The sequence below is a fragment of the Gracilinanus agilis genome, chromosome 4, assembly GCF_016433145.1.
Source record: "Gracilinanus agilis isolate LMUSP501 chromosome 4, AgileGrace, whole genome shotgun sequence".
Taxonomy (NCBI): domain Eukaryota; kingdom Metazoa; phylum Chordata; class Mammalia; order Didelphimorphia; family Didelphidae; genus Gracilinanus; species Gracilinanus agilis.
Window position 1 is genome coordinate 12,893,505 of NC_058133.1, and position 21,892 is coordinate 12,915,396.

At 49.7% G+C, this 21,892-nt stretch overlaps 1 protein-coding gene across 1 annotated transcript in view; it reads left to right on the forward strand.

Annotated features, from left to right (window-relative positions):
* The window catches only part of JAK1 (Janus kinase 1), a 56,089-nt gene that overhangs the window by 7,479 nt on the left and 26,718 nt on the right, over positions 1 to 21,892 (forward strand). The window contains exons 3-10 of the mRNA XM_044674766.1: positions 288 to 354; positions 1,809 to 1,962; positions 4,843 to 5,006; positions 7,797 to 8,139; positions 9,537 to 9,722; positions 15,343 to 15,500; positions 19,154 to 19,277; positions 21,580 to 21,769. Of these exons, the coding sequence (XP_044530701.1) occupies positions 288 to 354; positions 1,809 to 1,962; positions 4,843 to 5,006; positions 7,797 to 8,139; positions 9,537 to 9,722; positions 15,343 to 15,500; positions 19,154 to 19,277; positions 21,580 to 21,769 (1,386 nt within the window). The remainder of the gene's footprint in view (positions 1 to 287; positions 355 to 1,808; positions 1,963 to 4,842; positions 5,007 to 7,796; positions 8,140 to 9,536; positions 9,723 to 15,342; positions 15,501 to 19,153; positions 19,278 to 21,579; positions 21,770 to 21,892) is intronic.

A 21,892-nucleotide genomic window follows, 5' to 3' on the forward strand; every position in this document is an offset into this window, starting at 1 on the left:
CCCAGGACTGGGCCGAGGCGGGCACACAAAGGGCCAGGAGTTGGGGAGGGCCCGCACTCAGGGGCACCTCGGCAGAGGAGTGACCGCGGACGTTTCTGGGTCCACTGACAACGGGGGTGGGGGTGGGGGGCTGTCTGAGCCTGGGGGGCCCCGCTGTGGGGGTGGAGACAAAGGGACGGAGGGGAGAGACGAGGAGGAGGCTCGCTTTGGCACCTGGCCGCGGTGCTGGAATCCCTTCTCACAAGGATGTGGGCTTGGCTGAGCCCCTGCGGAAACACTCCTCTTAGCACCTCCTGGAAGCCGGGCCCATAGCAGCCTCCTTTCCTGCTGCAGTAGGGAAACACGTTTCTTGAGGTCAGGAGCCACGTCACGTCTCTGAATCGTTTAAAAACAATTTCCCTGCTGTCTTGTCTCCCTGTTCCCCCACCTGCCATCCCCAGACACACACAGCCTTCATTAAGGGCTCGGCATGGGCCGGGCTCTGGGTGCGAATGAGGCAAGCATAGGAGGCTTTGCCTATTTGTATATATAAAAACACACCCTCGCCTCTATAATCTACAGCATCATTTTTAGTGGGGGCTGGGTGGCTCAAGAAATCGGAGCTGAACACTGAAAGGAAGTATTCCAAGAGGAGAGGGTGAGGAGGCACCTCTCAGGCAAAGGCCCAGAGGGGAGATTTCAGGTGGGAGAAAGAGCAGGAAGGGCAGTTTGGCTGGCCTGAAGAGATCACAAAAGGAAACCAAGGGTGCATAACTTCACTGGACAGCTAAGTCAGGGCCATGGGAGGAGGGATTTCAGTGCCACAAAGTTCTCTTATTTATTCTTGGAGGCCATAGGGAGCCATGGAAGCTTATTGAGCAGGGGAGTAACAGGTCAGTTCTCTTTGGAAGGAAAGTCCTTTTATGAGCCGAGTGGATGGGCACGACAAGAGGTGCGAGGTGGGGAGGCCAGGTGGGGGCTGGAGCTGGAGGCAGGTGGGAGGTGATGGAGGTCTGCACTAAGGCGGGGGCTGCTGCAGATGTTTATTGACCAGCCTTGGTCACAGCTTGGACGTGAGGGTCAAGGAAGCCTGAAGAGTGGAGACTGAGCTGGACTGCAGACCAGAGAACTAGAGTGTGGCGTGGTCTGTGCTCGGGGTCTCAGAGACGTTTAAACAGTGCGCTTGGTGAAACTGGGTGGACAGAACACAGACGTGGAAAAAAATAGCCCATGAAACAATGAGATTTCTTCTGCTCGGCCTCTTTTGTCCCCGTCCCTTGGCTCATCCTTCCAAGGGAGCGGTGGGGTACAGTGGGAAAGAAGCGCAGGACCTGGGTTCCAATCCCGGCTTTCACTTGTTAATTCTCAGGAATTCTTGGACAACTAACCTGACCTCTCTGGGGCTGTTTCTCCTCTGAAAAATGATGGGTCTGGACTAGATCACCTCCCGTGTCCTTTCTGGCTTTACATTTCGGGCAGCTAGCTAGATAGTGCAGTGGACAGAGTGCCAGCCCTGGAGTCTGGACTTTCAACACTTACTAGCTGTGTGACCCTGGTCGAGTCACTTGACTCTGTTTGTCTCCCTGTATAATGTAACTGGAAAAGGAGCTGGAGAAGCACATAGCAGACCCTTCCAGTGTCTCTGCCAAGAAAACCCCAAACAGGGCCCCAAAGAGTCAGCCTTGACTGCTGTGAGTGAGTGTCACCCCTAACCGACAGAGGCTGCCTCGAAGACCCCACGAGGGCTCCCAGGTTCTCGCTCTCGTGAGAGCTTCGTCCTGGAGCCGGAGTCCGGCGCAGTGATTACGGGCTCTTTTCTTCCTTTCCAGGTTCTACTTCACCAACTGGCACGGCACCAACGAGAACGAGCAGTCAGTGTGGAGACACTCCCCGAAGAAGCAGAAAAACGGCTACGAGAGGAGGCGCGTCCTGGACGGGACGCCCCTGCTCGACGCCTTCTCGCTGGAGTACCTGTTTGCTCAGGTGGGAGCCTCTCAGGCAGGGGCCTCTCAAGCGGGAGCCTCTGGGAGGCCACCCGGGGCTGTGGGAGGGCGAGACAGAAGTGGCAGGAGCGGGTCGTCTCCAGGGAGCTCCGTCATGTAGGAGCGAGCGGGAGGGCGATGTAGAGCTTCTGCTCGGCCTCCTTTTCTGTTCTGCTGAGGAGCTGGGAATACCTGCATCAGCTGGCGCATCCTCCCGTTCTTCTTGCCGAGCCCGTCTGCCTGGGGCCTGGGTTCGAGGAGCAGCAGCATCCCCTTGGGGGTGGGGTGGGGGGAGATGATGCGGGAACCAGAGGCGGGAAGGGCCCCTCAGAGAACACCCCGATCGGCCGCTCCCAGCAGACCCTTCCATTTCCATTCAGAAATGGAAACCAGCCACCGAGCACTGAACCGTGTTTCAGAGGATCCCAGATCGGGAGCTGGAAGGGGCCGCATCCCTACCAGTCTTGTTTGATGCTGTGGGACTCCGTTGGGGGTTTTCTTGGCAAAGCTACTGGAGGGCTTATTTTACAGACGAGGAAACTGAGGCAAATAGGGTGAGGTGACTTGCGCAGGGTCACACAGCTAAGATACTGGAGTGGTTGGCCGTTTTCTTCCGTGGCTCATTTTACAGATGAAGAAACTGAGGCAAGCAGGATGAGGACTTGTCCAGGGTCACTCAGCTGATCTCCAAATTAGAGGCCCATTTAAGCAGCCCTTCAATGAGTGAAGTGGCCGGTAGATTTTAGGCAGAAGTGGCAGGTGAAGGTTTGGGGGGTTAACCCTTCCCTTTTATCTTGGAATCAATACTCAATATTGGTTCCAAGGCAGAAGAGTGGTACGGGCTAGGCAGGGGGTTAAGGGACTTGCCCAAGGTCACACAGCCAGAAAGTAGGTGAGGACAGATGTGAAGCAGGACCTCCTTTCTCTAGGCTGGCTCTCTATCCCTCGAGTCCCCCCGGCTGCCCCTAGATAACAGTTGTGGGGCCCCGGGGGCTGGGGTTGCTCGAGGAAATGGTGGCTGACCTTTTTCTGCCAAAGAAAACCAAGAAGTTGCTTTAGATTTTTTTAAAAAGTGATTGTCGGGACGTGATTATCAGAGTGTGAGGAAGCCCCTGCTGGGCCCCTGGAGAGAGAAGGGGCTTGTGGGCGGCAGACTTCCAGGCGTCAGCGGGGCTGTCGGCACTCATTGGCGTCCTGCCTTCCACCAGACGGTCGCACCAATTTTTATTAAGTGTCTGCTCTGTGCGGAGTCCTGGGCCGGTCAGGGGGAGACCCAGGAGGCCATCGATGGCTCCGGCTGCAGCCCTTCGGAAGCGCTTCCTTGGCTCTCCCTCCTTGGATCCCCAACATCTTCCAAGGCTCAGCTCGGAGCCCAAAGAGCCTTTCTTGGCCATTCCTCCCTGCCCTCCCACCTCTACAGCCACAAGAATGCCCTGAGATAGAGCGATATGATTCCTAGTTTACAGTTAAGGAGAGGAAGAGGATAAGTGACTTGCCCAGGATCACTCAGCTGGTTAGTATCAGAGGCTAGATTTGAATTCAGGACTTCCTGGCTCTGGGGCCAACACTCTATCCACTGAGCCATCTAGCTCTTCCCAGGCAAATAGGTAAGTGACTTGCTCATGGTCACACAGCGGATGCATGCCTGAGACTGGATTTGAACTCAAGTCTTCCTAGCTCCAGGCCTAGGGCTCCATCCTTGAGCCACCTCTATACCATCTAGCTCATTCTTACCATTTTGTAGGTGGGCAAACTGAGGCAGAGAGAGTTTAAATGATCTATCCAGGGTCATCCACCTAGGAAGAGGCAGAGCCAGGATTCAAATACAGAGCTTCTGAGTCTAAGTCAAGCGTTCTCTCCCCTGCATTACGTAGAGGGAATGGCGTTTAAGTGAGGCGAGAGTCAGGATACAAAGGGAAGGTATTCATGGGAATGCCGTGGACAAAGGCCCTGAGGTGGGGCCGTGTGGGTTATGTTTAAGTCACAGCATGTAGTCCAGCCGAGACTAGATGGAAGGGAATTGCCCAAGATGCGCTTGTGGAGGTAAGAAGGGGTCGGACTCCTCAGGGCCTTCCTTGGCTGTCAGGCTGACAAGGGGACCTGATGAGTCTGCCAGCAGGGCTGTCTTTGGTGCCTGCTCCATGGTGGGCAGAGTGAGGGGGACTGAGCAGAGACAGACAGACAGACAGACAGAGGAGAGAGACAGAGGCAGACAGACAGAGAGATAGAGAGAGACAGAAAGGAAGAGAGACAGAGAGAGAGGCAGACAGACAGGGGAGAGAAACAGAGAGAGGAGAGACAGAGGCAGACAGACAGAGAGACACAGAGAGAGAGAGAGAGACAGAAAGGGAGAGAGGGAGGGAGAGACAGAGAGATGGAGAGGGAGAGAGACACAGAGAGAGCAAATATGGTGCAGTAGGGAGGGCATCAGACTTGGAGTCAGGAAGCCCTGGTTCACGTTCTTCTTCAGGTGTGTACAAACTGGGATGCCAGGCAAGTTCCTTAATTTCCCTTTTCAAAGGGAAGAGATTAGAGATAGAATTGTGTCCTGGAGTAGCCAATGGGCCGTCTTGGCCAGAGTGCATGAAGGGAAGCCATGTAGGTGAAGATGGCTGGGTCCAGTCTGGAAAGGGTTTGAAATGGCAACCAGAGTTTGCACATGATCTTAGTGTTGGGCGATGCCGTGCCAAGAGGGCAAGATCAGGAATCAGGAAGACCACAGTTCGAATCCTAAGCTTCTCAGTTAGCTGTGTGACCCTGGGCAAAAGGCTCAGCCTCTGTAAGATGAAAACAACAGCGTCTCCCTCACAGGCCTGTTGTGAGCCTTGAATGAGATGATGGATGCACTTCCTACTTAACAGAACCTTTTCTCTCCCTGAAGGGACAATATGATTTGGTCAAATGCTTGGCTCCTGTCCGAGACCCAAAGACGGATCAGGAAGTGCACGAGATCGAGAACGAGTGTCTGGGGATGGCGGTGCTGGCCATCTCGCACTACGCCATGATGAAGAGCATACAACTCCCGGACCTGCCCAAGGACGTCAGGTGAGGCTGAGCCTGTCTCTCAGGAGACCTTCTTAGCATGTTAATATTACATGTGATGGCGTGTGTTCCAGGAGTGTTTTTTTTTTCTTTCAACAGTTACCTTCTGTCTTAGAATCGATCCTGAGTATTGGTTCCAAGACAGAAGAGAAGGGTAAGGGCTAGGGAAGTGGGCTTAAATGACTTATCTAGGGTCACACAGTGTGGAAGTGTCTGAGGCCAGATTTGAACCCAGAACCTCCCATCTCCAGGCATGGCTCTCTATCCGCTGAGCCCCCCAGCTGCCCCTCAATTGACTCTTTTTGAAAAACCTTTTACCTTCTGTCTTAGAATTAATATTAAGTGTTGGTTCCAAGGCAGAAGAGGAGTAAGGGCTTGGCAGTCGGGTGGGCTTAAGTGACTTGCCCAGGGTCATCCAGCTAGGAAATGTCTCGGGCCATACTGGAACCCAGGCATATAATGTGAAAAGAGATCGAGGCAGATCTTTATGGAGGATCCATGGAAGAACCAGGGCAAGACTTGCTCTGGATGGGATTTAAGCCTGGCAGATGGCAGGAGCTTGTGCGTTGTCGGTGTATTGACGTCATCCCTTGGCAGGTTGTCAGATGGTTAGCCTAGCTGTGTCCTAACATCCCCAGAACAAAGGATGGACGTGTTGGCGAGCTGGAGGCTCTAAAGGTTGACCTCGCTGACCCCTCTCCTATTACCGAGGAGGAGACTAAAGCCTGGAGACTCTTAGTTCCTGGTTTGTCGTCACCGGCAACCCAAGTACTTCCCTATTCCAGATCTTTCCCCTTCCAAGCGGTGACTCCATTCATTGGGCCCTGCTGAGAATCGCTGTATTGTGATCATGAGGACTTTCCTGGCACCAAACACGTCTCCTCCCCGTCTCCAGCTGCCCCTGATCTGGGTTTGAGGAAAGGCACTTACTCAATCCTTGACAGCTTGTTGGGTCCATCCCACCCCCAGACTGTAGGTCACTTGAGCCCTCCCCCCGGTTCCTTTATTTAGTTTTGGCATCAAAAAAAAGAGAAAAGAGACTTCATTCCTGCCCCACTCTGGGAGTGCTGAGTGGACCAAAAAACGATTGTCACCATTGCTGGGAAAGAGGACGTGATTTCCAAAATTTCTGATCAGGACAGAAGACAGAGCAAAAATACCATTATTTGGTCATTCAACAAACATTTATTAGACGACTCTCAGGTATAAAGGCCACACATCAGAGGTACAAAGAGAGGAGTGAACCCACAATGGATCTTCCACTCTTGAATGGACTCCTGAAGCACCCCCTTTGAGGGGTGAATGTAGCCTTTGACCAGACTGATAACCTTCTTGGGAAAGTCGACATCACATGAAGATGACATCGGGAAATGACTAGGGTGCTCAACAGGGAACCAGGAAGACGAGCACTCAGATCTTGGCTTTGCCATATTGATTGTGTGACCCTAGGCAAGTCACTAACTTATAAGGCAGCCAAGTGATGTTGTGGATGGAGCACCAGGCTTGGAGTCAGGAAGACCTGAGTTCAAATTCTGATTCAGAATTTTAGTAGCAGTGTGGCACTGGGCAAGTCAGCCTCAGTTTTCTCATCTGTAAAATGGGGATAATAATAGCATCTTCCTATCTGGAAGGAGTGAATGAGATCATACATATAAAATGTTTTACAAACCTTAAGCTTAAAAAGATGGTTTCTTCTATGATTTGGAAGCTACATTAAACCTATGATTCTAAAGCTATATCTGTTAGAGAGATGAGGAGCCCATCTTTTAGCTTCTAGCTTTGCTGTGACATTTTGTCATAATAATAGCATTTATCTAGCACTTTAAGGTTTGCAAAGCACTTTACAAATATTAAGTAATTTGATCCTCACAACAACCCTAGAGGTTAGTGCTATTATCCTCCCCATTTTATGGATGAGGAAACTGAGACAGATGGAAGTCAAGTGACTTGTCCAGGATCACACGGACTATATGTGTCAGAAATGGGACTTGAACACAGGCCTTCTTGATTCCAAATTTTGGTCTCTCTATCTCATTGCATCGCATTGCTTCTCAGTGAGTTAATAATGAGCCTTTAGAAAACATATTAGGAGTCTAGTTTTAAAGAAGGAAGGAAGCTTAGAAATCATCTAGTCTGACCCCCTCATTTTACAGATGAGGAAACAGAGGACCAAAGAAGAATTGGTAAACAGTTTCAGTGATGTGTGCAGTACTAGAAAGTTGAGACCTAGCAGAGGCAGGATTCAAACTCGGCTCCTCGGACTTTCTCTGTGCCCTTTCCATAGCCCAGAAGCTCAGCTGAGTACCGCCAGAAGGCGGCTGCTTAGCACATTAGGTGTGGGTAGTCAACAAAAGGCAACAAAGGCACACAGGTCAGTTGGTTTTATGACTCTGGAGTCCCTGATAAGACATTTGGCAAGACTTGAAAGAGTTGGCCAAGACACGGCTCAGCTTATGGATGGATTGCCCACCGGTCACCGTTTGATGTCCATTAGCCTGCTCCTCCTCCCCCTCAGAGGAGGAGGAGGAGCAGACGGATGTAGATCAGATTGCTTAACGAATAACAGAATGTAATGACTTGTCTGTGAGACTGTAGATGATGTTCCAAGCTTCCTGGACGATGGCCATCTAGTTATAATTTTTGCTCATCTAACTATTGGTTAAAGACACATTTCTTACCTCTGCTCTTTCTCTCCCTCTTCCTCTCCATCTCTCTTTTCTGTTTCTTCCTCTCTTTCCCTCTTCCCCCCACTTTCTTTCTCTTTCTCGTTCCTCTTCCATTTTCCTTTTGTAGTTACAAGCGATATATTCCAGAAACCCTGAACAGGACCATCAGACAAAGGAATCTCTTAACCAGAATGCGAATAAATAATGTGTTCAAGGATTTCCTTAAGGAATTTAACAACAAGACCATTTGTGACAGTAGCGTAACTCCCCATGACCTGAAGGTGAAATACTTGTCCACCTTGGAGACTCTCACCAAACATTATGGAGCCGAAATTTTTGAGACTTCCCTCCTGCTGATTTCATCCGAAAATGAAATGAATAAGTTCATCTCAAAAGACTGCGGGGACGTCATACGCTACGAAGTGATGGTGACCGGCAATCTTGGCATACAGTGGAGGCAAAAACCAATTGTAAGTATGAGTGTGAATGCATGATCAGAATGGAATAGCCTAGATCTGCGGATTTTGTTTAGCGTGGCCAAGTTCATGCTTAGCTTGAACCTATCATTTATTGAAAAAAAGATGGCAGATACTGACAATTCCCTCGATGATGAGGAGGAGAAGGATGATGAGGATGAGGAGGATGAGGATGAGGATGATGATGGTGGTGATGAGGATGATGGTGGTGGTGGTGATGATAATGTTAATGATGATGATGGTGATGATGATGATGGTGATGATGATGATGGTGATGATGAGGATGATGGTGTGGAGGTGGTGATGATAATGGTAATGATGGTGATGGTCATGGTGATGATGATGATGGTGATGGTGATGAGGATGAGGATGATGGTGGCATGGGTGGTGTGGGTGTGGGTATGTGTTCTCTACCAGAGTCCTCCTCTGATGTCTTCTCATGGGTTTAGAGGTACTATTGCCCTTGCTCAAAAGACAATCAAGCAACTCAAAAGCCTTGCTAATGGAGCACAACATGTGGCAGGTCTTACCCATTGAGAAAGGCTTGGAGCATGGACTGGGGCAGGTCCTGTGTAGTTATTGATAGAGAGAACCCCTGAATGACTAAATTCCCTTCACCCTTGTGGATTGGCTTCTTCTCAGAGATGCTAAGTGACCTGTCACAGTCACATAATTATTAATTGTCAAAAGTGGGGCTCGGACATCCAGGGGGAGTGATATTGCAAGCTCTCTAGCCAATTGAATATTATGTACATATATAATTAAATATAACATTTTGGAGAAATGTATATTGTATCACTATAAATAGCTAGCTCTTCCTCTCTTTTTCTAGCTTCTATATATTATATATGATGTGTGCACATGTATATACACCTGTACACACACACACACACACACATGTGTGGGTGTGGGTGTGTATGTAGGGGGAAGAGAGAGAGAGAGAGAGAGAGAAACAAAGACAAGGAGATTTTGATATGACAGTCAAAAAAGCTTATTCAGATATTCAAGTCAAGGCTGGATGATCAAATGGTCAGGGATTGGTGGTTGGTTGGAGCCAGTGATGTCTCTCTAGGGCTCCTTCCAGTGCTCAGAGCTATATGTATATATGTATGTATATTTATAAAGGATTTGGAGTTGATGTCATCCATCTCTGTTGATAGATTTCAGAGGTTCTATCCAGCAATAAAGATTCTTCTGACCCTCTGCCGAGGTCCTCATTTGGCCTTTTGAAGACCCAGTTCTGTCCTACCAAGCAGATGGCTTCCCTGCCCCAGGCTTAGCCAAAGCCCATCAGACACAGAGCAGTCCTTGCTTTATTAGAGATGGTTCTTGGTTTCCCAAAGGGGAGGCAGGGCCCACCTCATCGAAGGGGATCTTCATTTGTCTTTTAGGTGGTTCCTGTTGAGAAGGAGAAAAATAAACTAAAGAGGAAGAAACAGGATGGCAAGCACAGGAAAGATGATGAGAAAAACAAAACCCAAGAGGAGTGGAACAACTTCTCCTACTTTCCTGAAATCACTCATGTTGTCATCAAGGAATCTATGGTCAGCATTAACAAGCAGGATAACAAGAAGATGGTATGTCAGCCAGTTTGCTCTTCCTCCTCTCTGTCCTCAAAGCTGTCAGCAGTGCTCATGGGGGGAGGGAAGGAGCTTGTACCTTTAGAGGACAATGTCCTCAACCTGGCATGAAGACTCTCCCCATTCTGCCTTCCCCCTGCCTTTCTCCTCTTTCTTCTTCTTCTTTTTTTTGGATTTCTTTTTATTTTTTAGAAAAAAAATTTTTCCATGGTTACATGATTCATGTTCTTGTTCTCTCTACCTCCACCCCCACCCCCCAGTAACTGACACGAATTTCCACTTGTTTCTTCCTGTTTCATCAATTCAAGACCTGTTTCCATATTATTGATAATTGTTCTAGGGTGGTCATTAAGAGTCTACATCCAAATCGTGTCTGCATCAACCCATGTGTTCAAGCAGTTGTTTTTCTTCTGTGTTTCCACTCCTGTAGTTCTTCCTCTGAATGTGGGTAGCGTCTTTTCCATAAATCCCTCAGAATTGTCTTGGATCATTGCATTGCTGCTAGTACAGAAGCCCATTACATTCGATTTTTACCACAGTGTATCAGTTTCTATGTACAATGTTCTCCTGGTTCTACTCCTTTCACTCTGCATCAATTCCTAGAGGTTTTTCCAGTTCACATGGAATTCCTCCAGTTTATTATTCCTTTGAGTACAATAGTATTCCATTACCAGCAGATACCACAATTTGTTCAGCCACTCTCCAATTGAAGGGCATCCCCTCTTTTTACAGTTTTTTGCCACCACAAAGAGTGTGGCTATAAATATTTTTTATACATGTCTTTTTCCCTATGATCTCTTTGGGGTACAAACCCAGCAGTGGTATGGCTGGATCAAAGGGCAGGCAGCCTTTTAGAGCTTTGGGGCATAGTTCCAAATTGCCACCCAGAATGGTTGGATCAGTTCACAACTCCACCAGCAATGCATCAATGTCCCAATTTTGCCACATCCCCTCCAACATTCATTACTCTCCCCTGCTGTCAGTTTAACCAATCTGCTAGGTGTGAGGTGGTACCTCAGAATTTGATTTGCATTTCTCTAATTATTAGAGATTTAGAACACTTTCTCATGTGCTTATTGATAGTTTTGATTTTTTTATCTGAAAATTGCCTATTCATGTCCCTTGCCCATTTATCGATTGGAGAATGACTTGATTTTTTGTACAATTGATTTAACTCCTGGTATATTTGAGTAATTAGACCCCTGTCAGAGTTTTTTGTTATAAAGATTTTTTCCCAGTTTGTTCTTTCCCTTCTGTTTTTGGCTGCATTGTTTTTGTTTGTACAAAACCTTTTTAGTTTGATATAATCAAAATCATTTATTTTACATTTTGTAATTTTCTCTAACTCTTGCTTAGTTTTAAATTCTTTCCTTTCCCAGAGATCTGACAAGTATACTATTCTGTGTTCACTTAACTTATTTATAGTTTCCCTCTTTATATTCAAGTCATTCACCCATTCTGAATTTATCTTGGTGTAGGGTGTGAGATGTTGATCTAAAACAGGGAAATAATGAAAAAAAATGTGAAGGAAGGGGGCCTAGTAGTACCAGATATCAAACTATACTATAAAGCAGCAGTCACCAAAACAATATGGTACTGGCTAAGAGACAGAAGGGAGGATCAGTGGAATAGACTTGGGGTAAATGATCTCAGCAAGACAGTGTATGATAAACACAAAGATCCCAGCTTTTGGGACAAAAATTTGCTATTTGACAAAAACTGCTGGGAAATTTGGAAAACAACATGGGGGAGATTAAATTTAGTTCAATACCTTCTTTTTAACCTTTCTCTTCTTAATAGATACTAAGCATCAATTCCAAGGCAGAAGAGCAGTAAGGGCTAAGCCATTGGGGTTAAGTGACTTGTCCAGGGTCACACAATTAGAAAGCACTTGAGGCCAGAGAGGAATGTGGGACCCACCCCCCAAGCCTGGCATTCTCTTTGCTGAGCCACCTAGCTGCTCCTACCTTTCTATTTTCATTTCAAATTGCTGCCCTTCACTCATCTGTGTTCCTTTCTGTCCTCTGTTAGTGTGTCTCGCATGCCATCTCCCACCTCTGTCCCTCCAGCCAGGAATGCCCTCTGCATTCTGGTGCCTTTTGCCATCCTTGAATCCTATTGAAGCGCCTCCAACAGAAGACCTTTTGTGATCCCCCTCATGGCCAGGGCTTCCCCCTCTTGAAATGCCTTCCTATGACTTTGTATTAACTTCGGTCTCTCTGTTGGGTTCTCTGAGCTTTTTGATGGAAAAGCCTGATTGTTGCCTTTATTCCCAGTGCCTGGGATTGTGTCTTGGACAGAGGAGGGGCTTCATGAAGCATTTATGTTTCTCGGCCCCTCCGTCCCCATCTGAATGGCCTCGGGGGTCCCTTCCCTTTCCTGTAACTCAGGATTTGCTTGAGATTTAAAAAAAAAAAGGACAGACCGTGAGGCAGAGGAGAGATCAGGAAAGAGAAGGGAAGGGGAGAGAGAAGAGGATTCTGGGGATTCCAAGCCATGCTCACTAGTGTCTTGCATAGATCTGGGGGGTTTATCCCTATGTATAGCTGCACGTGGTTCCCCCACATACAGTGGGAGCTCCCCAAGGGCAGAGACTTCCTGGATTGTGTCTTCCCATCCCTTGTTCTTTACACCATGTTGGGCAGCTCGCGGGGCCTCAGTAAATGCTTCTTGGTTGATTGCGTGGGGCAGAGGTCAGCGTCAAGGGGGAAAGAAGGCCTTTCAGCCCGTGCCATATGGAAACCAGCCGAAGGAACCTCGAGGGCAGCTCTAAACTCGCTTCCTCATTCCATGCCACCCCAATGAAATGACCAAAACAGGATTTTATTGAACAAAATATAATAACAAAATTCACTTGGAAAAGCGAAAAGTCAGTCAATAAACATTTATGAAGCGCCTACTGCATGCCCCGCACTGGGCTGGCAGCAGGATTTCAGAGGGAAGCAGAAAAACAGACAAACCAGGTCCTCTCCACAGAGATGAGCCTGTCCTTAACTGGGAGAAGTTTCTAAGATCAGAGGCTTGGAAAATAAAATATAATTCAAAAAAAAAATAACACCTTAGAAAGACTTTGGAACTCTGGTCCACACAGTGATCAGCCCCAGTTCCGGAGGACCCTCGACAGGGGTGAGACAATCTCCCCACCTCCATTCCAGACAGGGGCCGAGGGAGACGCGAGGGAGAGCGCACGGGCGGTGTAGGAACGTTTTGCGTGACTCTACATGCTGGTCGTCTTTTTCTTGCTTTCATAGATCGGGGAAGGAGGTGGGAGGAAGAACATTTGGACCTGAAAATAAAACTTCATTTTATTTAAAAAGCAGACTTAGAGCTGAAAAAGACCTCTGTGGCCATTCAGTCCAATTCCCCCGTTTTACAGAGGAGAAGACTGAGGCCTAAAGTGGCTTGTCCAACGTCCTCACAAGTGGTAGCTAACAAAGCCGGAAGATTCAGGGAGCCTGCTAGCTTATTCTCAGTTATTTCTACAGGTGACACATGAAAATGGGATTTGATTTGTTCTGTTGGGCCCCAGGGAAGAACCAGGAATAGTGGGGAGAAACAGCAAATGGACACATTTCGATTTGATGTCAGGGAGAAGTTCCCAAACGGAGGTGGTGGGTTCCCCCTCCCTGGACGCCAGATGACCACTCATCAGGCATGCTGTCGAGGGGCTCTGTTGGACTCGATGGGCTTTGAGATCTCTCCCAGTTCTGAGAGGCCGTGAATGTGATGTGGGAGGCTAAGGCTTTGGCACGTCCACCCCCAGGACTCCTCACATCTACCCATTCCGTTCCATTGGCCAACAAGGCATGGCCATTTGGCAGCTGAGCAGGCTACCATTTTGTTTCTCTGCTCATCGCTTTCTCATGAACCCAGTCTTTACGGCAGCTCTTTGGAGGAATAAACCAGTATAATCCAATGCATAGGATTAGCCTTCCGGCCCTTCTCCCCAGAGTAAGTGTGGTAGGAAAAGAACGATCAGCATTCTTTCCCAGAGACTGGGAGCAAGCGGGCACACGTGTGTTTGCAAAGACGCACTCAATGGTTGGTTGGAAAGCTCCGTTGGCCGCACGTCGCTGTGCCCACAGAGCCAGCCAGGGCACTGCCAGACCTTTTTCTCAGGCAGAATCTTTGCCCCGAGGCTTTCTGAGAGGGCAAGGCCAGCTTCACACCAAGGAACACTTCTGCTCTCTCTCGCCCTCCTTTGCCCTCGGACCAGGGCCGCGCCACCTCCTGTCCGTGCCTCACTGGGATGTTTGTAGGATTTCAGCGAGTCCCAAACCTGTGTCTGTCCATCAGTCAACCAACAAGGATTTATTCAGCCTTGTTTCACGGGATGGCGATACAGGTGCGAGGAGTGGCGCAATCCCTGCTCTGTAGGGGCTTCTGTTTTGACAGAGAGACAGAGTGTACATGCTGAAATATGTGTATTTGGGGTCCAGGGGGTGAAGCCTGGAGATGGATTTAGTTGGGGGATGCAGCGTCTATCTCAGAGGAGGAAACTCCCTCCACCACCTTTAAGGCTCCCTGAGCAAGGGTTCCTCTTAGCATCTTAGAGCAGCATTTTTGTGTCACGGAGCCCTCGGGCAGTGGGGTGAAGCCCTTTTCAGAATCTTGCCTCAGTTTCCTCATCTACGGGTGGCACAGAGAATAGAGCGTAGGACCTGGAATCAGGAAGATTCATTTTCCTGAGTTCAAATCTAGCCGCAGACGCTTACTGGCTGTGTGACCTTGGGCAAGTCACTTCACTCTGCCTCCGTTTCCTCTTTGGTAAAATGAGCTGGAGAAGGGAATGGCAAACTGCTCCAGTATCTTTGCCAGGAAAACCCCCCGTGGTGTCACAAAGAATCAGACACGACTGAACAATTTTTTCCATAGCATTGTTGTAAGGGAAGCCTTTTGCAGACCTCAAAGTATCATGCAAAGGTGAGCTCCTCTGGCCTCCAGCTGGTCAGGGCTCGGGAGCCCTGGATGCCAGTTCTGCCTGAGCTACACATTCATTCCGGGGTCCTCAGGGCCATTTCCTCATCTGTGAGATGGACTCGAGAGCCACCACCTCAGTAGCCTCTTGGGAGGACCAAATGGCACACAGAGAGATGTGAAAGTGCCGTCTGTAGGACTAATATTATTGGCAGCAATAGAGTGAATGCCTAAAACCGGTGCTTAAGCCACAAGAGGCCCGACTTGTTCAGACACGGAGCCCAATTTCTCTGAGCCTCCTCTCCACGCTGCAGGGCCGGAAGTACCCATCCACCAGATGGATGGAGGGATGGAGGGATGGATGGATGGAGGGATGGATGGAGGGATGGAGGGAGGGATGGAGGGATGGATAGATGGAGGGATGGAGGGATGGAGGGAGGGATGGATGGATGGATGGATGGATGGATGGAGGGATGGATGGATGGATGGATGGAGGAAGGGAGGCTCATTTGCTGTGGCTTCAGTAAAAGTGTCTTTGGGAGCCTTCCAGCCGCGGGCAGGCCGACAGGGACGAGACGTGCCTCAGCCCGTTCCCACCTAGTTCTGATTTCTTCTCCCAGGAAGAAGCTCTGAAAGCTTTTCGTGGGCTGCCATGTGCAGAGCTGACCGGTGGATCTCTGCTTCTCTCGTTTCCTTGCAGGAGCTGAGCCTGTCTTCCCACGAGGAAGCCCTGTCCTTCGTGTCTCTGGTGGACGGGTACTTCCGGCTCACGGCAGACGCCCATCATTACCTCTGCACGGACGTCGCCCCTCCGCTGATCGTGCACAACATCGAGAATGGCTGCCACGGTCCGATCTGGTTGGTCCAATTGCCTGTTGAGCTGCCTTTAATGGGAAGAGAAGGAGCCGGGGCTCCGGGGATGTGCCCTGCGGGCCATTTTGACTTGGATGATTCTCTAGCAGTGGGAGATGCGTGCCTGTGTGTATGTAGAGGTGTGCTTGTGTACACGTGTGTAGGTTAACGTGTGCATGTATGAGGGTAGCATGTTGAGTTAGTTCTGCTTCTGTTATGTGAGACTGAGGGATCCAGTTCCGTGTCTGGCACCCTGGCAGCGTTGGATAAACGCTAGTCATGGAGTCGAAGGCCTCGGGTCCAAGGTCTGGCCTCCACACGTACGAGGCTGTGCGAAGGTGAGCAGCTCTGTGAGCTCCTTCTAGACTTTCCTTTCCCGATCTGTAAAGTGGGCGCCTGGTGCAGGGGCCGAACGTGGAACTTGGGAGTCGCGACGTCTCGGTCTTGAACCCGGCTCCAATGTTCATTGGTGGCTGCATCGCTTTACTCCTTTTTAGGTCCGTTTCCTCGTTTATAGATGAGGGAATTGGACTCAATGGGCTGCCGCGTCTCTCCAGCTCCCGGCCTTCGGTCCCGCGGCTGAGCTTGGAGGAACATGGTGAGGACAGCCTCCGGCCAGCCGCCCTCCAAGGGTAGAGAATATGAACTTGTTTCTTCATCACAGGCTGTGACGTGAAGCTCCGCTGGCCAGAGACCAGAGCTGGAAAAGCCTGCAGAGGCCGCTGAGTCCGTGTCACGGGTGTGGAAAATGAGGGGCCATTGCGAAGGGCTTTGAATGGCCAGCAGAAGGGTTTATAGTTCTTTCTGGCATTATTAAAAAGCCTATTAAGAAGGAGCTTACTGAGCAGAGGAGTAGCCTTGTCTGCCCTTTGGCAGGCGGAGGAAGGATGGAGGAAGGATGGCTGGGAGTGGGGAGAGGCACAAAGATGGGGTGTCTTGCTAGAGATAGGCGATGAGGGCCTGATCTAGACTGGCGGCCATGTGAAGAAAGGAAAGCAAGGGCAAGAAAGGATTTGGCAGCTGACTGGTAGTGAAGAGTCCAGGTGAACCCAAGTTTCAAGCCTGGGTGATGATTGGCAGGAAACGGGACGGGCAGGATTTAAACCCAGGCGTCCTTACTCCCTTGTCCAGCACTCTCTCTATTCCCACTCCCTCTGTGCTGACGATGCATTGGTGTAGTTTTGCACATTGGAATTTAGATTTGGAAGGGAGCCCACGCCTCATCTAATTTGTGCTTATTTTACCAACAAGAAGACCTGGGCACCGAGAAGGCCACTGGCTTTCCCGTGGGCACACGGCACCAGGCCAGCCCCTTTGGGCTCCCCATAGGACCACCTCCAGATATCCTGCAGGGAGTAGCAAAAATCTCACCAGATGGGAAGAAGGGCTCACGGGTGGCCACTCCCATGTTTCTACCAGGATCTCTAAGTGCAACACGAGAAGGATCCATTTTGAGATTCAGAGCTTCAAGATTTAGGGATTCAGTTGATTGATCCTTTATAAATGGAAAAAGTAAAGACCACGAGAGGGATAAGCAACCACTGAGGCAAAGACTAAACCGAAATGGTGCTGTTGTTCAGTAATGTCTGACTCTCCGTGACCCCATTTGGAGATTTCTTGGCAAAGAAAGAAGAGTTTGAACTTCTCTTGGGCTGCTAGCTGGGGCAGTGGGTAGAGCACCCGACCTAGAGCAGGAAGGCGCGTCTTCCAGAGTTCAAATCTGACATCAGACACTTCGGAGCTAGTTGACCTCAGAGGAATCACTGAATCCCGTTTGCCTCAGTTTCCTTATCTGTCAAATGAGCTGAAGAAGCAAATGTCAAACCACTCCATGACCTTTGTTAAGAACATCCCAAATGAGGTCACAAAGCGTTGGACGCGACTGAAATGACTAAACAAGGATAAACTTCTCTCGTCAGCTCACATCATCTGTGTCTTACGAGCAATGGTATGCTGGTAAATATTTAACAACGAAACAAAAAATATATACACGCAACACGCTTTTCCTTTTAATCTATATTATTAACCCTTTCCCCATCATTTCCTTAAGTCTAGCCCGGGGGTTCCCAGACTTTTTTGGCCTCCCGCCCCCTTTCCAGAAAAAATATTACTTAGTGCCCCCTGGAAATTAGGAAACTATTTATTGAACTCAGAATAGAATGTAATACAAAAAAGTGTGGCCATCACCGCTCCCCTGGATCGCTGCAGCACCCACCAGGGGGCGGTGGTGCCCACTTTGGGAATCACCAGGCTAGACATTAAAAAAACAAACAATAAATCTAGCTCCCATTTGTGACGTGTGCCTATTTTTGAGGTATAAATGCTCACACTGAAAATCTAACCACCTGCCTTTGTGAGCTGATAGGAGCACATCCTTGTAGGGCTACAAGGGAAGATCCTTCAGGCTTTGGTAAGTCTTCCACCTTTCAGGCACATTCTCTTCCTCCCTCCCTCCACATGTTATTTTTTGTAAAGGAGTGTGATATAGTAAATCAAAAACTGACTTTAGAATCAGGATACCCTGGGTTCAAGTCTCACCCCTGACACATACTGTTTGTGTGACCTTGGGCAAGTCATTTAACGTTGGAATCAAGGGTTAGAGTTCTAATCCCAACTGTGCCTGGGAGAGTTTGAGCAACTCCATTCACTTCCGATTTCCATTTATTTTTCTTTTTTAATATTTTATTTTCCTAACTACATGAAAGAACAATTTTCAGCGCACCCTCTCTGAGATCATAAGAGCCGAAGGCTTTGCCTCCCTCCTCATCCGTTGCTTCTCCCTGAGATGGTAAAGAACTTGATCTGGATCATACACGTGTGATCATTCAGAACATCTTTCCATGTTGGGCTCTGTGAGAAGACACTCCGCTAAAACAAAACCTCCCCAATAAAAGCCGAATAAACTAAAGGGGGAACCCTCTGCTTCCATCTGCACCCCAATGCCAGCAGTTCCCTCCCCGAGGCACGGAGGGAGCCTTCTTTGTCTGAAACGCTTCAGAACCGGCTCGTTGTCTTGCTGGGAGTGCCAAGGCGTTCCGGGGCGATCACCGCCCAGTTCTGCTGTCACCGGGTCCGCCTCCTCCTGGTTCTGCTTCTTTCGCTCTGCCTCCGTTCAGCTTTTTCTGAAGTCCTCCGTCACCATCATTTACCACGATGGCTTCGGCCATTGCCCGATGGACGAAGCCCTCCGTTTCTAGGTCCCTCCTGCTGCCTGGTTTCAAATGAACAAGAATAATACTCTGACGGGGATGGGACCCGCCACGCTGGACCTCGCAGAAGACACGAGGAAGCTCCCTTTTTTCCTTCTTTTGAAGACCATTGGGGGAAGCTTGTTGTATGTGCTGTGAGCGGTGCTCCATGTGTCTGTCCATTCTGATGAACTGGCTTTTTCTTTTCATGTCTCTGTTCCAAGAGAAGGCAGGTGTGTGTGTGTGTGTGTGTGTGTGTGTGTGTGTGTGTGTGTGTGATTGAGATCGATGTGATCAAAAACAAAGGCATCCATTGAACTAAAGTGTTTAAGGAGCAAACGACGACCCAGAGGCACCGGGGAAGAAGAGAAGGGCTGGGGAGCCCTGGTCGGTGTCAGGGGGAGGTCGGGGGGTCCGGCGGCCCGATGGCCCGCCTCGGCTCAGCGTTGGATCCCCTTTTCTTTCCTTCAGCACCGAGTACGCCATCAACAAGCTGAGACAAGAAGGAAGTGAGGAGGGCATGTACGTCCTCAGGTGGAGCTGCACAGACTTTGACAACATCCTCATGACCGTGACCTGCTTCGAGAGATCTGAGGTCAGGCCAGCCTTTGGCTTCTCTCGGTGGGCTTGGCTTGGGGAGGGTTGGGGAGACCAGGGTGGGGCTTCTGTTGGAGCCGGGTCTGGGGCACCTGGTTCTCCCATGGAAGACGGGAGTCGAGTGCGAGGGACAGAAGCCGAGTTGTTTCTGAGAGCTGGTCTCCACTGTCCAGTGCCCAGTGACCTGGCCAGAGGGATCTTGTGGGAGGATGGGGGGGGGGGAAGTTCTAGGGAGACATATTTCAGCTTGGTGCTAGGAAAAGCCTATAAATCGGAGGCAGGCAGGTGGCCTTTCCCCTCTCTGTGCCTCAGTTTCCCCATCGATAAAAGGAGAGAGTTAGACTAGGTGGTCTCTGAGGTTCCTTTCCATTCAAAGTCTAGGATCCAATTTCTAGAAATGATTGTGCTGTAAAAAACAGGCATCCCAAAACCCTTTGCGAAAAGGATGTGGCAATGGGTGGAGGGGGTGGCTCTCTCCCCCAAGGGTCTCTGAGCAGACGATGGCTTTCTCAGGATGCTGCAGATGGGCTTCTGCTCAGGACCTGTTTGGGCCTGTTTGAGGTCTTTGGAGGATCCATCCAACCCAGAGATCCTGGGGCTCAGAACCTTTTGGACCCCGACCATAAATGGAATCTATGGCGAGTTCTACCTGTTAAGGGCTCAGTGAACTGGAAACCCTTTTCTAGGCCAAGTAACGATCTCAGTTTAGAAAAGGATGAGCTGGCTGGGCCGAGGCATCAGGACCCCAGAGACCAGGAGGGTGACACGAGGAAGGAAAGCAGCGGCCCAGGCCCGAGAGAGCCAGATCACCCGAGAAAAGGAAACCGGGGGAGAGTGGCTTCAGGAGGGCAGTTCTGGTGCCCGTGTCGGGAGGACTTTCCCTCCTACCTTAGCAGGTGTAACGGGTGCCTCGACACAGCCCGAGGCTCGGTCTCACCTCTGACACGCTACCTCGGGAGCTCTGGGCAGGTCATGTAAGTCTGCTCAGCCTCCGTTTCCTCCTTTTTTTTTAAGATTTAAATATTTTAATCTGTTTCCTCTTCAGGAGAGCAGGGATCATGGATCTAGAGCTGGGAGGGGCTTCAGAGACCATGTGGTACAACTGTCTCATTTTACAGATGAGGAAACTGAGGTCCGTGGTGCTTAAATGTCCAAAGTCACACGAGTCATAAGCTTTAGCAATGAGATTTGAACCCAGGTCCTCGGACTCTAGTCTGCTTCCTCCATCGGCCCATGCCACTCCCCAGGATAATAAATACTTGTCGTCCTCGTCTCACAGGGGGGTTATGGGAATCAAGTGAGATCATTACGAAAAGTACTTTTAGTGTAATAAGAACAGCCACGGGCATGTCTGCTGGGCTTTGTGGCTCACGAAACACTATTTACATGATCTCGTTTGAACCTCAAAATGGTTGGTAATGTGAGTTTTGCGGGTGCCCATTTTATAGATGACAAAACCTGAGGTTACCCCAAGATTCCAAAGCTCGGAAACTCCAGAGCCAGGACCTCGGGACCTCGGCTTGTTCCCTCTTATCAGCGTCCTCTCTGGGCTCTTCACGTCTGCTCTCTTCGGGAAGGACGCTTGGCCTGGCCGTGCCCAGTTCTCTCCGGCCATCACTCTGTGGAGGAGATTTTAGGGTTACATGAAAGCCATTAATCCGTGACGGCCGGTCTGGCTTTGGGGTCTTACTGAGACCGACTGTGAGACGAGACCCAGAGCACGGTCAGGCTCGTATTAGAAGAGCCTTTTCTCCCCACTGGCTGCTGCACCAGGGAGGTCCCGGCTCTGGAGCCCCAAAGAATCCTTCAGTTCCATTCCATCGAGTTCAGCCAGCATTCGGCCATCCAGAAAGCCTAGATTAGGGATGTTCCGTGTGCCGGGCTCTGTCCGAAGGGCCGAGATACAAAGCCAGAGCCGAAACAGCCCCCGTCCTCAGGGGCTGACAGTCTCCCTACACAAAATGGACACATAGTGGTGTAGACAAGGCATACACCAAGCAGATGGAAGGTGGCCAGAGAGGGGAGGGCATGAACAGCTGCGGGGGACGGCAGGGAAGCTCCTGCAGAAAGAAGATGGGGTTGGAGCCAAGCCTCGAAGAAACAGGGATTCAGAGATGAGGAGAGAAAGCATGGCAGGTGTGAGGCACAGACAGTGCAAAGGCAAGGAGATGGGAGATCAGGTAGTTATTACATGCCAGGTGCTAGGCTAGGATCTGGGGATGTCTGTCCCCCGAGAGCTCTCCCCCAGCTCCCTTTGAGCACAGCCTGATATTCACACCCCGTTATCATTGTCCTCATAGCAGATGCTGACGAGCCAGAAACAGTACAAGAATTTCCAGATTGAAGTGAAGAAGGGGAGATACTCTCTACACGGCTCAGACCGAGTGTTCCCCTCCCTCAAGGACCTGATGGACCATCTTAAAAAGCAGATCCTGAAAACAGACAACATCAGTTTTGTCCTGAAGAAATGCTGCCAGCCAAAACCAAGAGGTACTGTTAGTCTGGGAGGAACCTCCCTCCTTCCTTTCCTTCCTTCCTTCCTTCCTTCCTTCCTTCCTTCCTTCCTTCCTTCCTTCCTTCCTTCCTTCCTGCCTTCCTTCCTTCCTTCCTTCT